A 13,384-nucleotide genomic window follows, 5' to 3' on the forward strand; every position below is an offset into this window, starting at 1 on the left:
TTGAATAGTAAAATCATTTTGAGCTAGCTAACTACAAATTAAAGCATGTGCCCACCACACTACCACAGAACCTAAATAGCCCCTCGAGAGGGCGAACAGTTAAGAGCATGCCCATTGAGAGTTTTAAGAAGGAGTTTACACACTCCCCAAGAAAAAAAATAATACAATATTATGAGCTTAATGTACTGGTCTCGTCGGGGTTCATCTGCAAGAGGCGGTTCATCACTGTTTTCGTGGATCCTACGACACGTGGCGATCCACGATTAGTTACTTTATTAATATTTTTTTTTTTAAACAAACAAATAAAAAAATAAAAAAAACAATAAAAGAAAAACCCATGTGGCAAACTTCACCCCGCATCGCTAATGTGGATGCTCTAAGTAGGTGAGAGTCGCTCACTGTACACTGCTTTTCCCGCACGTGTGTATTTTTAGTTCAACTTCAAACAATTAGCCAATCCACGCCGGCCACGCAAGGTTTTATATCATTAGTGCAATAGTGCATCAACTCGCATTATGTTCTCAAGAATAGCTACCACAAACCGGTCAGGTTCTTCAGTATTATTAGATATTAATTTCACGCGCCTTGTAGCAGCAAAAATCTGACACGTTCATTAATCTGACCGTTGGTATTATTCACGCGCTCTCTTAGATAGCCATATCTAGTGTAACTGTCTCGTGCCACTGCCAGGCACATGACTGCGCACATTAGTTTTGAGTCTTTTGACCATTGTCTTTCTTATTATTATTATTACTTTTTAAAGTATTTATTTAAGAAGCACTAAAAAGACCAAAGCTTTCTCAGTCTCTCTCCCTATCTGAAACGATGACGACGTCGTTTCGCTCTCCGGCGGGCGCCGCCACTGTCTTTTCTACCGATCAGAAGATCCGGGTCGGGATTCTCCACTCTCTGAGGTCATCTCGTACGGTTTTCCTCGGAAGAAATGTGTTTGTTGGTGTCCACTCGTTGCCCCCATCGTCGTCATCTCCATCCTCAATCCAAGCCGTATCAACGGTAAAAAGTTGTTACCTGCTTTAGCTGTAGCTTTCTAAAAATCCATGCTTTGAGTGAATCCCAGATTTGTTCTAATGAAAACGTTCGTTTCTCTGCTTCCTATATTTGATTTGTTACAATTGTGTTGCAATCAAACATGTAGAGGAACCACACATGGGTGGTCTAGTGATAGGCGGATCGAAACAGTCCCGCGACACTAAACATATGTGGCCACGTGGAGCTGAGATTATATTTTGGGCCTCAACTGAATGTTTGGAAAGGCTGTTCATCCGTGAGCCAAATCTCCTTTTGGGGATATTAGTTTGGGTCCTTTAATAGGTTGGGATACCTTCTTTAGGTTATTAAAAAAAAATTAAACATGTTGAGGTTTTGTAATAGATTGATGCTGTTTTTGTGTAATGATATGATTGATAGGTGATTGTTTTTTGTGTTAAGATGGAAATTTTTGTTCTTTCTTTCTTTATTTCTTTCTCTGATGTTGTTTTATTCTACAGCCAGCGAAGCCTGAGGCAGCAAAGCCCACCAAGAGGAGCAAAGTCGAGATCATCAAGGAGAAGAGCAACTTCATCAGGTACCCTCTCAACGAGGAGCTTCTAACAGAATCCCCAAACGTCAACGAATCCGCCGTCCAGCTCATCAAGTTCCACGGAAGCTACCAACAGTACAACCGAGAGGAACGCGGCGGAAGATCCTACTCCTTCATGCTCCGCACCAAGAACCCAAGCGGCAAAGTCCCGAACCAGCTCTACCTAACCATGGACGACTTAGCAGACGAGTTCGGCATCGGCACGCTCCGTCTGACCACCAGACAAACCTTCCAGCTTCACGGCGTTCTGAAGCACAATCTCAAGACTGTGATGAGCTCCATCATCAAAAACATGGGGAGCACGCTCGGCGCGTGCGGTGATCTGAACAGAAACGTTCTTGCTCCGGCTGCGCCTTACGCGAAGAAAGACTATCTCTTCGCGCAGGAGACGGCTGATAACATCGCGGCGCTTCTAAGTCCTCAGTCAGGGTTTTACTATGACATGTGGGTTGATGGTGAGCAGTTTATGACGGCTGAGGCGCCTGAGGTTGTGGAGGCTAGGAATGATAACTCTCATGGGACTAACTTTGTGGACTCTCCTGAGCCTATTTATGGCACTCAGTTCTTGCCGAGGAAGTTCAAGATCGCTGTGACTGTGCCTACTGATAACTCTGTCGATCTTCTCACCAATGACATTGGCGTTGTTGTCGTTTCAGATGAAAATGGGGAGCCTCAGGGTTTCAACATATATGTAAGTCTTTGCATCTGCTTTATTATATGTTCAGGCCCATACAATTTGAGAACCGAAAACTGATTTTTTTTTTACTTTTTAATCCTAAATTAACCGATATATTAGCCGGTTACTACAGTTGTTACTCGAACTGAAAACCGAAAGAACCGAAACCAAACCGAATATATCATAAATAACTAAACTGTTCCTATATCTCCAGAACCAAGAAAGCCCGACCAATCTCCATTGGGGTTAAAATTGCTTATAAGTTTTTTTTCTTCTTTCGTTCAGGTTGGTGGAGGTATGGGAAGAACACACAGAATGGAGTCCACATTTGCCCGCATTGCAGAACCATTAGGTTACGTACCCAAGGAGGATATATTGTACGCCGTAAAGGCCATTGTTGTCACACAACGTGAACATGGTAGAAGAGACGACCGCAAATACAGTAGAATGAAGTATCTGCTCAGCTCATGGGGAATAGAAAAGTTTAGAGACGTGGTTGAGCAATACTACGGCAAAAAGTTCGAGCCTCCCCGTGACTTGCCAGAGTGGGAGTTCAAAAGCTATTTGGGATGGCATGAGCAGGGAGATGGTGCTTTGTTCTGTGGCCTTCACGTAGACAGTGGACGCGTTGGTGGGAACATGAAGAAGACGCTGAGAGAAGTCATTGAGAAGTATAGACTTGACGTGCGTATCACGCCTAATCAGAACATTGTGTTGTGTGATATCAAGAGCGAGTGGAAGCGTTCCATTACTACTGTGCTTGCTCAGGCTGGCTTATTGGTAAGCAGTTTTGTTTTCTTTCTTTCACAGTCTTTGGCGTTTTGAAAGTTAAGTTGATAAAGAGTGTGTTTGATTTTGAGTAGCAACCAGAGTTTGTAGACCCTCTCAACCAAACGGCAATGGCTTGTCCAGCTTTTCCTTTGTGCCCTCTGGCTATAACTGAGGCAGAGCGTGGGATTCCTAGTATTCTAAAGCGAGTGCGAGCAATGTTTGAGAAGGTATGATATTCTCATGGATACTTTCTAAAAAGATAACTCCTCTCATGTGCAATATATTTCTTTCTTCTATCAGGTTGGTCTCGAGTTTGATGAATCGGTTGTGGTGAGAGTAACTGGTTGCCCTAATGGATGTGCTAGACCATATATGGCTGAAGTAGGTCTAGTTGGGGATGGTCCAAACAGCTACCAGGTAATTACAGCTTCCATCGATGAGTTGGAACCCAATAATAATACTCCCTCCATTTTTAATAAGTGTTAATTTGACATTTTTCACACAGATTAAGATTGTGATTGAAATATATTTAGTTATTAATTACATCTATTAGACCAATAGTATTCGAGATAAAAAAAAAAATATTTATAAAATCAATACTGTTTACAATTAATTTTCAGATGAAAGTAACTATAATCTTCATTAAAATTCTAAAGTGACATTTTTTGAAAAAATGTTAGAATTACACTTATTATAGACAGAGGGGGTAAAAAAAATCTCATTGGAAGTTCTCTGTTGCAGGTTTGGTTAGGAGGGACACCGAACCAGACACAGATAGCGAGGGCGTTCATGGACAAGGTGAAGATTCAAGACTTAGAGAAGGTCTTTGAGCCATTGTTTTACAACTGGAAACTTGGGAGACAAGCAAAGGAATCGTTTGGAGAATTCACAACCCGCATGGTAAGACTTTCCTAAACGACTCTTCTTAGAAAGCGTAGAAGATGTGATTTAACTAATACAATATTTTTTCAGGGATTTGAGAAACTCAAGGAGCTGATAAGTACATACGAAGGATCTCCACAGTAAAAACAAGAAGGAACTTTTGTCTTTTGGAATTACACAAAACAAAGGATGCATTCTCTTGTCGTGGTGTTACTCTTCGGTAACATCTGACAAATAAAGATTATGTACTTGATCGTACTCTTCTGTACTTTTTTTTAATTGAGTTGAGACCACAAATAAGCACTTGGCTCTTTCCTTTTTTGGGTATGTTTGATTGTTGTATGGACAAAGTAATTATTTCCTTTAGGGAATGGTAATGTATTTGCTATTTGCTCAAAAGATAAGCAACTATGGTCTTGGAGAAATTATAATGTTGTTATAACGAGGAAGAATATGTGTTATGTGATAAGCCCATGGTTGAGCTTACCTGAATCAAACAGAAAAGAAAGGAGGAGTGTGGAAGATTTATAGAAGAGAGAGTGAGAGAAGAAGGAGAAGAACACTGAAATAATTCCAAAAAAAAATATGGGATGACTGCCTAAAAGCTAAAACCCTCTGTACATATATAAACCCTTTTTAATCCCACCTAGACTACACACCTCTTTACAAAACCACCCAAGAATATAAATTATCTTCACATTATCCCCCAATCTTTTCTGACTGCTCAGTTCTCCCTCTCTAATTAATTTTTTTAATTAGTTTTCATTCTTATAAAACGCAATTTGCGATTGCCCACCCACACAATCTGAAAATTTTGACCTGACACTTAGATATCTTTTCTGCAATTTTTTTTTTCAAGAAAGTTTCTGAACTTAGTTCTTTCAATGGGATCAAGAGAATTATCAATGGTGATCAAACAATGGTTCATCGCTGTATATTGTACTCATTATTTTATATTTTTTTACTTATATTTTATATAATTTTACTTATATTTTTATATAATTTTTACTTATATTTTTATATAATTTTATTAAATTTTAAATATAAAAATATTTTGTATTTATTTGCTAATAATAATATTCGTAAAAACATTAATATTGTTTATATAAAATTTATTAATAAATATATCATACCCGTTCGTACTATATGCTTTAAATGATGAATTGAATGGTTTATCCTTTGGTACGAACCTGATCATAAACAATATATATGGCAATGATAATCTTGGTCAGAGAAATATAGCATGTGATCGGTTGTATGATAAATTGACCAAAAATATACGGAACACAGGTGACGATGAATGTATGGCATCCTCTAATGAGAACGAGTTTAGTCCGGGTCAAATTTAGCTCATAGCAGGATCTTACAACAACATTGACATCAAAAGTATTGAAGCTGGTTGGCATGTACTTTCTTTTCTCCAACTAAAATCTACAAAACACTTCTAACTTTTCAATTCAATAAAAAATATATGTATATAAATGACTAAATAACTATAATTTAATTATTTTATTCCAGAGTTATCTGGGGATATATCGTGACCATCAGCCAAGATTATTCATATATTGGATGGTAAATATGTGATACAATTCATTTCACTTTCTATTTGATATTTTTTCAGTTCTAAGTATCAATCCCTACAATCATAGTAACAATAATCTTTGTTTCATAAATGATATATAATGCTGATTAGTAGTTGTGATTTGTGAATGAAATGATTTTAGAAACAAGCTAATACTGTATTTTTAAACGCAGTATTAGTCGAATCAAAATATTGAGTATCACCATTAACTAGGTAGTTATATGTCACATGTAGGATTCTTATATCATAATATTACCACCATTAACTAGGTACATGTTGGTTACAGAAAACAGAGTATATAAACAATATACAGCGATGAACCATTGTTTGATCACTATTGACAGTTCTCTTGATGCCATTGAAGGAAGTAAGTTCAGAAACTTTCTCGAAAAAAAAAAAAAAAATTTTGCAGGAAAAATATAGCTAAGTGTCGGGTCAAAATTTTCAGATTGCAATTTCAAATTGCGTTTTAGAAGAATAAACGCCAATTTGAAAATTTAATTAGAGAGGGGGAACTGAGTAGTCAGAAAAAGATTGGGGGATTATGTGAAGAGAATTTTATATTCTTGGGTGGTTTTGTAAAGAGGTGTGTAGTCTAGGTGGGATTAGATAGGGTTGCGGTCATCCCAAAAAAATATTAATGATTATGGGCTTAAACGACAAAAGGCCTAAAGATCCTATCAGTATGTTTGCAGTATAACTTAATTTACGTTTGATTAATTCGAAATAAAAAGCCCAGCCCGTTAGCAAATACTATAATTGTCTGCTCATTCTTCTTTTGACTTTTAACATAATCAATTTCCTCTGCTTAGGGTGTTCCGTTTCGCATATTTGTGCTGTGGAACCAAAGCTTTGTATGATCTTCTTCTTCTTCTTCTTCATCATTTTCCAACACTTGTGACATGGAGGCAACTGGTGGTATTTGGGGTGAAGTTGAACGTTCTGAGAGGTGCTTCTCTGAATTTTGAAATAATTTATTTTTTCTCACAATCTTTGCACGGATTATGATTCTTTTCTAATACTGGAGATGCTCATAGGTAGAAAAAAACGAAACTTTGTGTCTTGAGGGAGGTCCTTTTGCTTTTTTTTACTTCAGTAACTTTCCATTACATAGAAGCTGGAGATAGAAAAATGAATTATTATTATTATTATAATACAAATTGAAATGTCTCGAATGACCCAAACTCATCTCATACCTGTAAAAGCATTTTGATTTTCTAGGATTTTTTTTACAAGTTGCAGAAAGAGATTTCCACAGTTTGAATTTTGATTGCTCCTTTGTTTTTTTTATAATTGGTTAGCTACCTAGTCTGCTCTATGTATGAAGAGGCAGAGTCATTATCTTCCTCCATACTTAAACAAATACTTGGAAACATCGATGTTTTGTCTGAGGAAGCTCTTGGTGATCATCAGTTGTTTCATGATATGTTGGAATCTGCTGGCATGGTTTTAGTCCAATCCTTGCATGGACTCGGCAGGTATATCTCAGATTGATGCGTGGGACGCAAGAAGTTTACTACTCTTTGGCTCTGTGGTAATTATTTTTACAAGAAGTGAGTGCCTTTGTCATGGCAGGACAGGTGAGATTGTAACTGAGCTAAGACAAGTGTTTGGTGAAGTTGCAGCTATCCCTCTTCAAGTTCTTCTCACTGGGTAGGGTATCGTTCTTGTACTATTCTTTTATTACAGCTTAAGATGTTTGAAAGGAGGATACTTGGTTCTGTCTGAAATATAGGAGTAAAATAACATTCAGTAACCGAAGAGGCGAGTAAGAGAAAAGAATCTTAACTAAGTACTTGGGAGTATTTGGGAACACTGACTTAGTATAAGGAGTAGTATACTGCTCTCTCTCTCTGCGGACTCTAGCATAGACAATAGCCACAGAATGATACTGTAATTTATTTAATCGATCTTCTGTCTTCTTTTGTCCCCATTTAGAATATGCCTTCAGATATCAAACGGTTCCTACTCTAGTGTACGTGAGATTCTGGAAGACAACCACTATATCCTAGATGATGCTAAAGTAAACGCAAAAGGACTCCACGGGGATATATCTTTGGGTATTGATGAGTACATGGAAGCTGTGGAGCTCTATACCTTTGGAGTTCTTGCAAAAGACACAAAGGACATGGGCTTAGCCGTTTCATGGGTTGAGAAAGCTGCATTGCCTGAGGAAACACGACAGGTACTATTGAATCGTTCCATGAGCTTTGTATATGAACTTGTGAGTGAGTCTGTACCACTCAAATCTCTGTTTTTTTTTCCAGGGACTTTTGAGAAGACTGCATTCTTTACTTTCTCTCAAATCAGCAAACGTTCCAGAGGCTACTTCTTTTGAGGAGAATTCTTCTTATGATGTAGTGAATAACAACAAGTCTTTGGCTAATGACGAGGTTGATTATGTCTTGAAACTCTCTAAGCAACATGAACCTTGGTCGTCACGTCCTCTAAGCCTAAGGCTTGGTAACACCCGGTTTAGCATCTCCAGGGGGAAAGTTGCCTTAAGCCTTGTTGGATTAATCATATGTTATGCTTTGAAGAGAAAACGAGCTGCTTTAGTACGGTGAGACTTCTTCTAAGCTTAGTTTTGAACATGGTTATGATATAATGATCAGAACTTTGGTGATGTAAACGTATACATTGTGGTGTGTGTTTTGTTTACTTGTTTCTCAGGATCATTCGCAGACAAATGGAGTCCACGAAGAAAGCAATTGTAGATTTCTGGAAGCTTGCGTTTTCATACCAAGTGAATCCTCTTGCAGCTATTCAATCCATACCAAGCACAACAACTTGAGGCAAGTTCACACAGTGTAGAAGATGGTCAAAGACCTAGTTTTGAATTGAAATAAAGCTGCATCCTATTTTGTTACTCAAAATTGTGTTGTATAATCAGTAGTTACATACTCGGTTTTGTCTAAAAAATGTCACTAGCCGCGATGTATTTGGTGGTGCTTCCATACTCGGTTTTGTGCAAAAAAATCTTCATTCAGATGAAATTTGATCTCAACATATGAGTACACAACATTATAATATTCATGAAGACCAAATCTATTGCTTCCCAATTCCAATCATTCCAATAAAAAATAGTTCACAAAAAAATCGGCAACAAATGGATTGGTAGCTCCAATTTTATCTTATTTTTCCAAACATCAATGGGTCTATGATTTTATACACGATGTAACTTGGTTGGTTGGTTATAGATTCGTACTTGGATTTATACATGTTGTAGCTGAATTATATCTTTCAACCTTATTATAAATATATTTATAAACATATATATATATATATATATATGTGTGTGTGTGTGTGTATAGTTTTATAGGTTATTAGTAATACATCAAACAGTTTATACATGCTGTGGCATCATTGATATATATACACATGCATATTCATTCAACGAAAATTGATGCTCATGGTTTATAAGGGCCTTTGGCAAAAAAAATATTTTAGACCCTTTAATAGTTAAAAATATAATTTTAGCTTGATTTTTAAAAATTATATATTTAAAATGTTCTAAAATTTAGATGTAAAAACAAATAATATAAAATAAAGTTTAGAAATACATATATATTTATTTTTGTTCTTAATAAAATTTGGTTTTAAAAAAAAATTTAAAAAAATTAGACCCATAATATCATGGGCCCAGAGCGGTTGCACTTCTTGCCATTACAGTTGAGCCGGCACTGATAGGCACACTTTGGAAAAGTTAAAATGATTTGTGTTCGGGATAACTCCACGGCACTAAACATGTGTAGTCATGCGGATATGAGACTATATTTTAGATCCCATTTGAATATTGGGAAAATGTCCATTCGTGAATTGTATTCTTCTTTGAGAATTAGTCTGGATCATATCATTTCATACAGCTGAGATATCTTTCATGTTAATAAAGAAAATTGACCTTCAAAATTAAAAAAAAAAAATAGGAGAAACCACTTGAACAGAAAGGTCTGGTTAGTTAATCCAATTATACAATTATATATTAAAACTAGAATTAATTTATCTTTATTTCTATAAGTATGGATAGTTGCCAAGAAAATCTTTAAAGTCTGGTAAAATTGGCACGTAAGTTAAATCTTAGCCTTGATGGCTGTAACATCTGCTGTCTAAAATTTAAAACCGCGTTTTATTATTAACAATTTAACAATCTCATAAACATTATAGTAAATAAACAAAAAGAGTTACTTCTTTTGGGTGTCTTTAACTTTATATAAATAACTTGTTTCCTATTTAACCGGGCCTCGTAGTCTGGTGGTAAAGGAACCTCGGCTGAGGTGCCCGCCACCCGAGTTCGAGCCCCGGCCACGAGGGGTATTTACATGGGCTGCCTCTCGCCCTCCAGACCACTTCGCGTAACCAGGGGCCCTTAAGTGGACGCTTAAAAATCCTGTAATGAAAAAAAAAAAAAAAAAAAAAAAAAAAACTTGTTTCCTATTTATTCTTAATTTACATCAACCCTATAACGTTCTCGGGGACAAAACTTTCCAAGTAATTGAAAACGAAAACGTTACAAAACTTATTGGGACCCAAAGAAAATGAAGAAAATTACCAAAAAGTTATCAACGAAGTACGTGAAGCTCAACAAAAGCCGGCTCTGGCAAGACGGGTCTATGAAGTCGGAAGAGGACGGTGGAGAGCTTTTCCAAGAAAATCATTCGCCAAAAATTGAGGAAAGTAATGAAAAGAAGGAGACACCTATAGTAACAAAGATTATGGAGTCCATGCATCGTAAACTGACGCTAAAAGAGAAACCAAATAAAAAGAATATCCACGTGGACGGTCACAACGACCAGCTTGAAGGTTCGGTTAGAAATATGAACCGTGGTGATATGGATCGGCATGTAGGCTCAGTTAGACATGGTCATATGGATCATCTTGAAGATTTGATTAGGGGCCGTGATCCTACAGATCATATTGAAGAAACAAGTATAAACCATGTGGACCAGCTCGAAGGATCTAGCAAAAACGGTCAGAAGAGTCAGGGTGAAGACGTTACTACTAAACTAAGCTGTCATGTAGATCAATCAGAAGGATCGACTAAAAGTCCTTCTGGTTTTGCTTCCAAGAAAGATTATCTTGATTGGATTGAATATGTGGAAGGATCTAGTCATCATTGTTTCGATAGATCAGAAAATCATGAAAAGGTTTATAGAAAGGATGACATAGACCGTGATCAGATCAGCGTTGGGGTATCAGAAGAATCTAACGGGGAGTAATGATGAGATTATGTTACTCAAGAGCTCCAAGTATAGGAAAAATGAGAAGTTTGAAGATTTGAAAGGATATAAGAAAGGAAAAAGCAGCAAGGTTAAAGATTCACTGAAAAGCCAAATGGTTGACTAAAGGTGAATGAGCCTTTCAGATTGTATAATACTCCCTCTGTTCCATAGTATAAGTTTTTTTGATTGAATGAAACTTACTTTTTAAAAGATAAAATTATTAAATAATATAAATTAAAGATAAATTAACCAATCATAAATAATGTAGTAAAAAGTTATTGCTTAACCAATTTTCAATAAAGTTAAAGTACCTTAAAAATATCAAAACATCATATATTTTGAAACATCAAAACTTCTCCAAAACATTTTATATTATGGAACGGAGGGAGTATGATCACTGATCATTTTAGATAGCGTTAAGTAAGCTATACTCTTATGTATAATGATTATTTTCAATAATCTTCACTTTTACTAGTTTTATAGGATCATAAAAGAACTAGAACCACCAACAACTTGACATAGATAATTACTCTATATGGTCCCAATGTATTAAATTTTGTTGGTAACATGAAAGTCTATAAGTAACAACAATGTATAAAAATTTAAAGCTAGCTCATTCGTTTCCTTTGCTAAACCATATGGGAGGTAATTAGAGCCGTCCACAACACGCAATTATTTAAATATAAAAAAAAATCCATTACAGAGCCAAAAGAAAAGTTGAAAATGTTATGCACAAAGTGACTATAATCCTAAGACTAAAAAAGAGCTTAGTATAGTAGCTCCACTCCACAAAGAGAATCACCAGAACTTCATCCCCGGAGAGAAGCTCGCGGCACCGCCGGCAATCCAAACTCATCCTCAGCCTGTTAATGATCACATCGTGAGCTAACTAACTCATGCTTTGTAAAGCATTTCAAATTCAAAAAAAAAGGGTCTAAACACTTAACCTGAACTCGACCAGGTGGAGCACCGGTCTGTCCCATGGGTACTGAAGGCAAGCTAATCTCATCGTAATCAGTTTGATTATCGGGTTGGAGATAAGAAGGCACTCCATCTGCTTCTGTCTCGTCTCCCATATCAGCTTCAAGAGCCTCAAGCTCTGAAACAAAAATCACCAAAAGCCCTTTTAAAAAAATTATAAAAAATTGCAAGACAAGAGTACGTTATATCCTCCTAGTTAACTCACCTCCCATGAGATCATCCTCGTCAAGACCATCAGGAACGTTGTAGCTCCTACCAAGCGTTTCTTGAATCTCGGAACTCACATCCATCAGATCAATCATCTCATCTTGCATATTCTATATAACATAACACAAGAATAAACAACAACCAGAGAACAAAATCTTGAAACTATTACACAAAGAACGAACATCAATATCTTGAATCTGTACGGTTTTCATCATCCCTTTAAGCTCCTTGTTAGCAGACTTTAGCGCCGTCATCTGCACATTAAAGTAACTTTTGTGTTAGATTCAATCTTTTTTCCACAATAGCTTAGAAACAAATAGAGAGAGAGAGAGAGAGAGATGCATTACAGTTTGTTGAGCATCTTTGAGTCCTTCAGCAGCGAATGAGACTTGATCGAGATTGAATGTTTGATTATAGAGCATGTCGCGTTGTCCTTCATACCTGAAAATAAGTAATTGATCAAATTGAAAAGAGTTAAAGCTGTAAAACGTAAATGAATCTCTTTTTACATTTTCTTCTGCTTGAGAAGCCTCATGGCACGAGCTTTGAGAGCTTGTTGAGCAGGACCAGGACGCGTCTTTTGAATCTGCTCTCTGTATTTGCAGAGATCAACATCAAGCTTCTTTATCTTATCTTCCACTGTTTCTCCTCTTTTGTTTATCTAACAAACATTTAAAAAAATTGCAACGAAGCTGAGTTTCAATCAAATCGAAATCTCAAAAAACAACAATCATCTGATCTGATCGATGATCGAACACACGATTAAACCTCTAGATAGCCGAATATCTCAGATGATCGAATACACAGAGATTCATAATTCTAATTTTCTCCACAGGACATTGCGAAACGACGATTTTGAAGATTAGAAGCATATATACGAACCCGATCGGAGGCATCTTGAATGGAGGGAGGAGGCTCTGTGTTCTTCTTCGCGCCGAAAACTCTCCTCATCCTCGTCTTCTACTTCTACACCCACCGTGTGATCAAAATCTCGGAAACTTGAAACAGAGAGACTTGGAGGATTTGGAGAACAAGTCCTTAAGGTTTTCGTATTTATAGATTTCTTCAAAACGTTAGGATTGCTTAAATCGTACCCCAAATCAATAATGAGAAATTTTCAAGGATAAACTTAAAAAAATTCTTGTCATAAATATAGACATTAAAAATAAAAATGACTAAAATAAACTTAAATATTTTATTAAAAGAATATATATTTATATCCGTAGGGTTAATTAATGTTTAGAATTTAAGAGTTAGATTTTGGAAATGAAATTTCAAATTAAAAAAAAAAAAAAAATTTGAAACTTTCAAAATAAAAATACTATATTAGTTATTTTAGTTTTTGAGTGACAAAAATTTAAAAAAATTTATTCGAAAGAATTGTCCAGGAATAATTATAACCCTTAATTAATTAGTCAACGAGAAGTAGTTTCCTGGAAGATCTTGTCTCAAAGTTAAATCGTACA

General features: G+C 36.3%; 3 protein-coding genes and 1 pseudogene across 4 annotated transcripts; 3 read left to right on the plus strand and 1 right to left on the minus strand.

Annotated features, from left to right (window-relative positions):
• The first annotated feature begins 759 nt into the window (after nt 1–759).
• LOC106335494 (sulfite reductase [ferredoxin], chloroplastic-like) lies at nt 760–4,328 on the plus strand. The gene is made up of 7 exons (XM_013774025.1): nt 760–1,014; nt 1,509–2,291; nt 2,562–3,056; nt 3,140–3,274; nt 3,348–3,464; nt 3,789–3,947; nt 4,020–4,328. Exons 1-7 carry the CDS (start codon nt 826–828, stop codon nt 4,071–4,073), a joined length of 1,932 nt encoding a protein of 643 aa, XP_013629479.1. The 5' UTR covers nt 760–825; the 3' UTR covers nt 4,074–4,328.
• Nucleotides 4,329–6,311: 1,983 nt separating this feature from the next.
• LOC106332717 lies at nt 6,312–8,476 on the plus strand. Its single transcript, XM_013771203.1, has 6 exons — nt 6,312–6,460; nt 6,813–6,989; nt 7,087–7,164; nt 7,450–7,696; nt 7,779–8,074; nt 8,185–8,476. Exons 1-6 carry the CDS (start codon nt 6,414–6,416, stop codon nt 8,303–8,305), a joined length of 966 nt encoding a protein of 321 aa, XP_013626657.1. The 5' UTR covers nt 6,312–6,413; the 3' UTR covers nt 8,306–8,476.
• Nucleotides 8,477–10,046: 1,570 nt separating this feature from the next.
• Nucleotides 10,047–10,854, plus strand: LOC106334368 (annotated as a pseudogene).
• A 525-nt stretch (nt 10,855–11,379) lies between these two features.
• LOC106332036 (charged multivesicular body protein 5) lies at nt 11,380–12,952 on the minus strand. 2 transcript variants are annotated; one of them, XM_013770491.1, is made up of 7 exons: nt 12,801–12,952; nt 12,428–12,579; nt 12,266–12,359; nt 12,101–12,172; nt 11,917–12,028; nt 11,678–11,829; nt 11,380–11,593 (listed from the first exon to the last, which is right to left on the minus strand). In XM_013770491.1, the coding sequence occupies exons 1-7, from the start codon at nt 12,867–12,869 to the stop codon at nt 11,540–11,542; spliced, it is 705 nt and encodes a 234-aa protein (XP_013625945.1). In that variant the 5' UTR covers nt 12,870–12,952; the 3' UTR covers nt 11,380–11,539. The 2 variants fall into 2 exon arrangements, with proteins under 2 accessions (XP_013625945.1, XP_013625946.1); XM_013770492.1 differs by having other exon boundaries at nt 12,687–12,935.
• Between the last annotated feature and the right edge of the window lie 432 nt (nt 12,953–13,384).

Source organism: Brassica oleracea, chromosome C3, assembly GCF_000695525.1.
Source record: "Brassica oleracea var. oleracea cultivar TO1000 chromosome C3, BOL, whole genome shotgun sequence".
Classification (NCBI taxonomy): Eukaryota; Viridiplantae; Streptophyta; class Magnoliopsida; order Brassicales; family Brassicaceae; genus Brassica; species Brassica oleracea.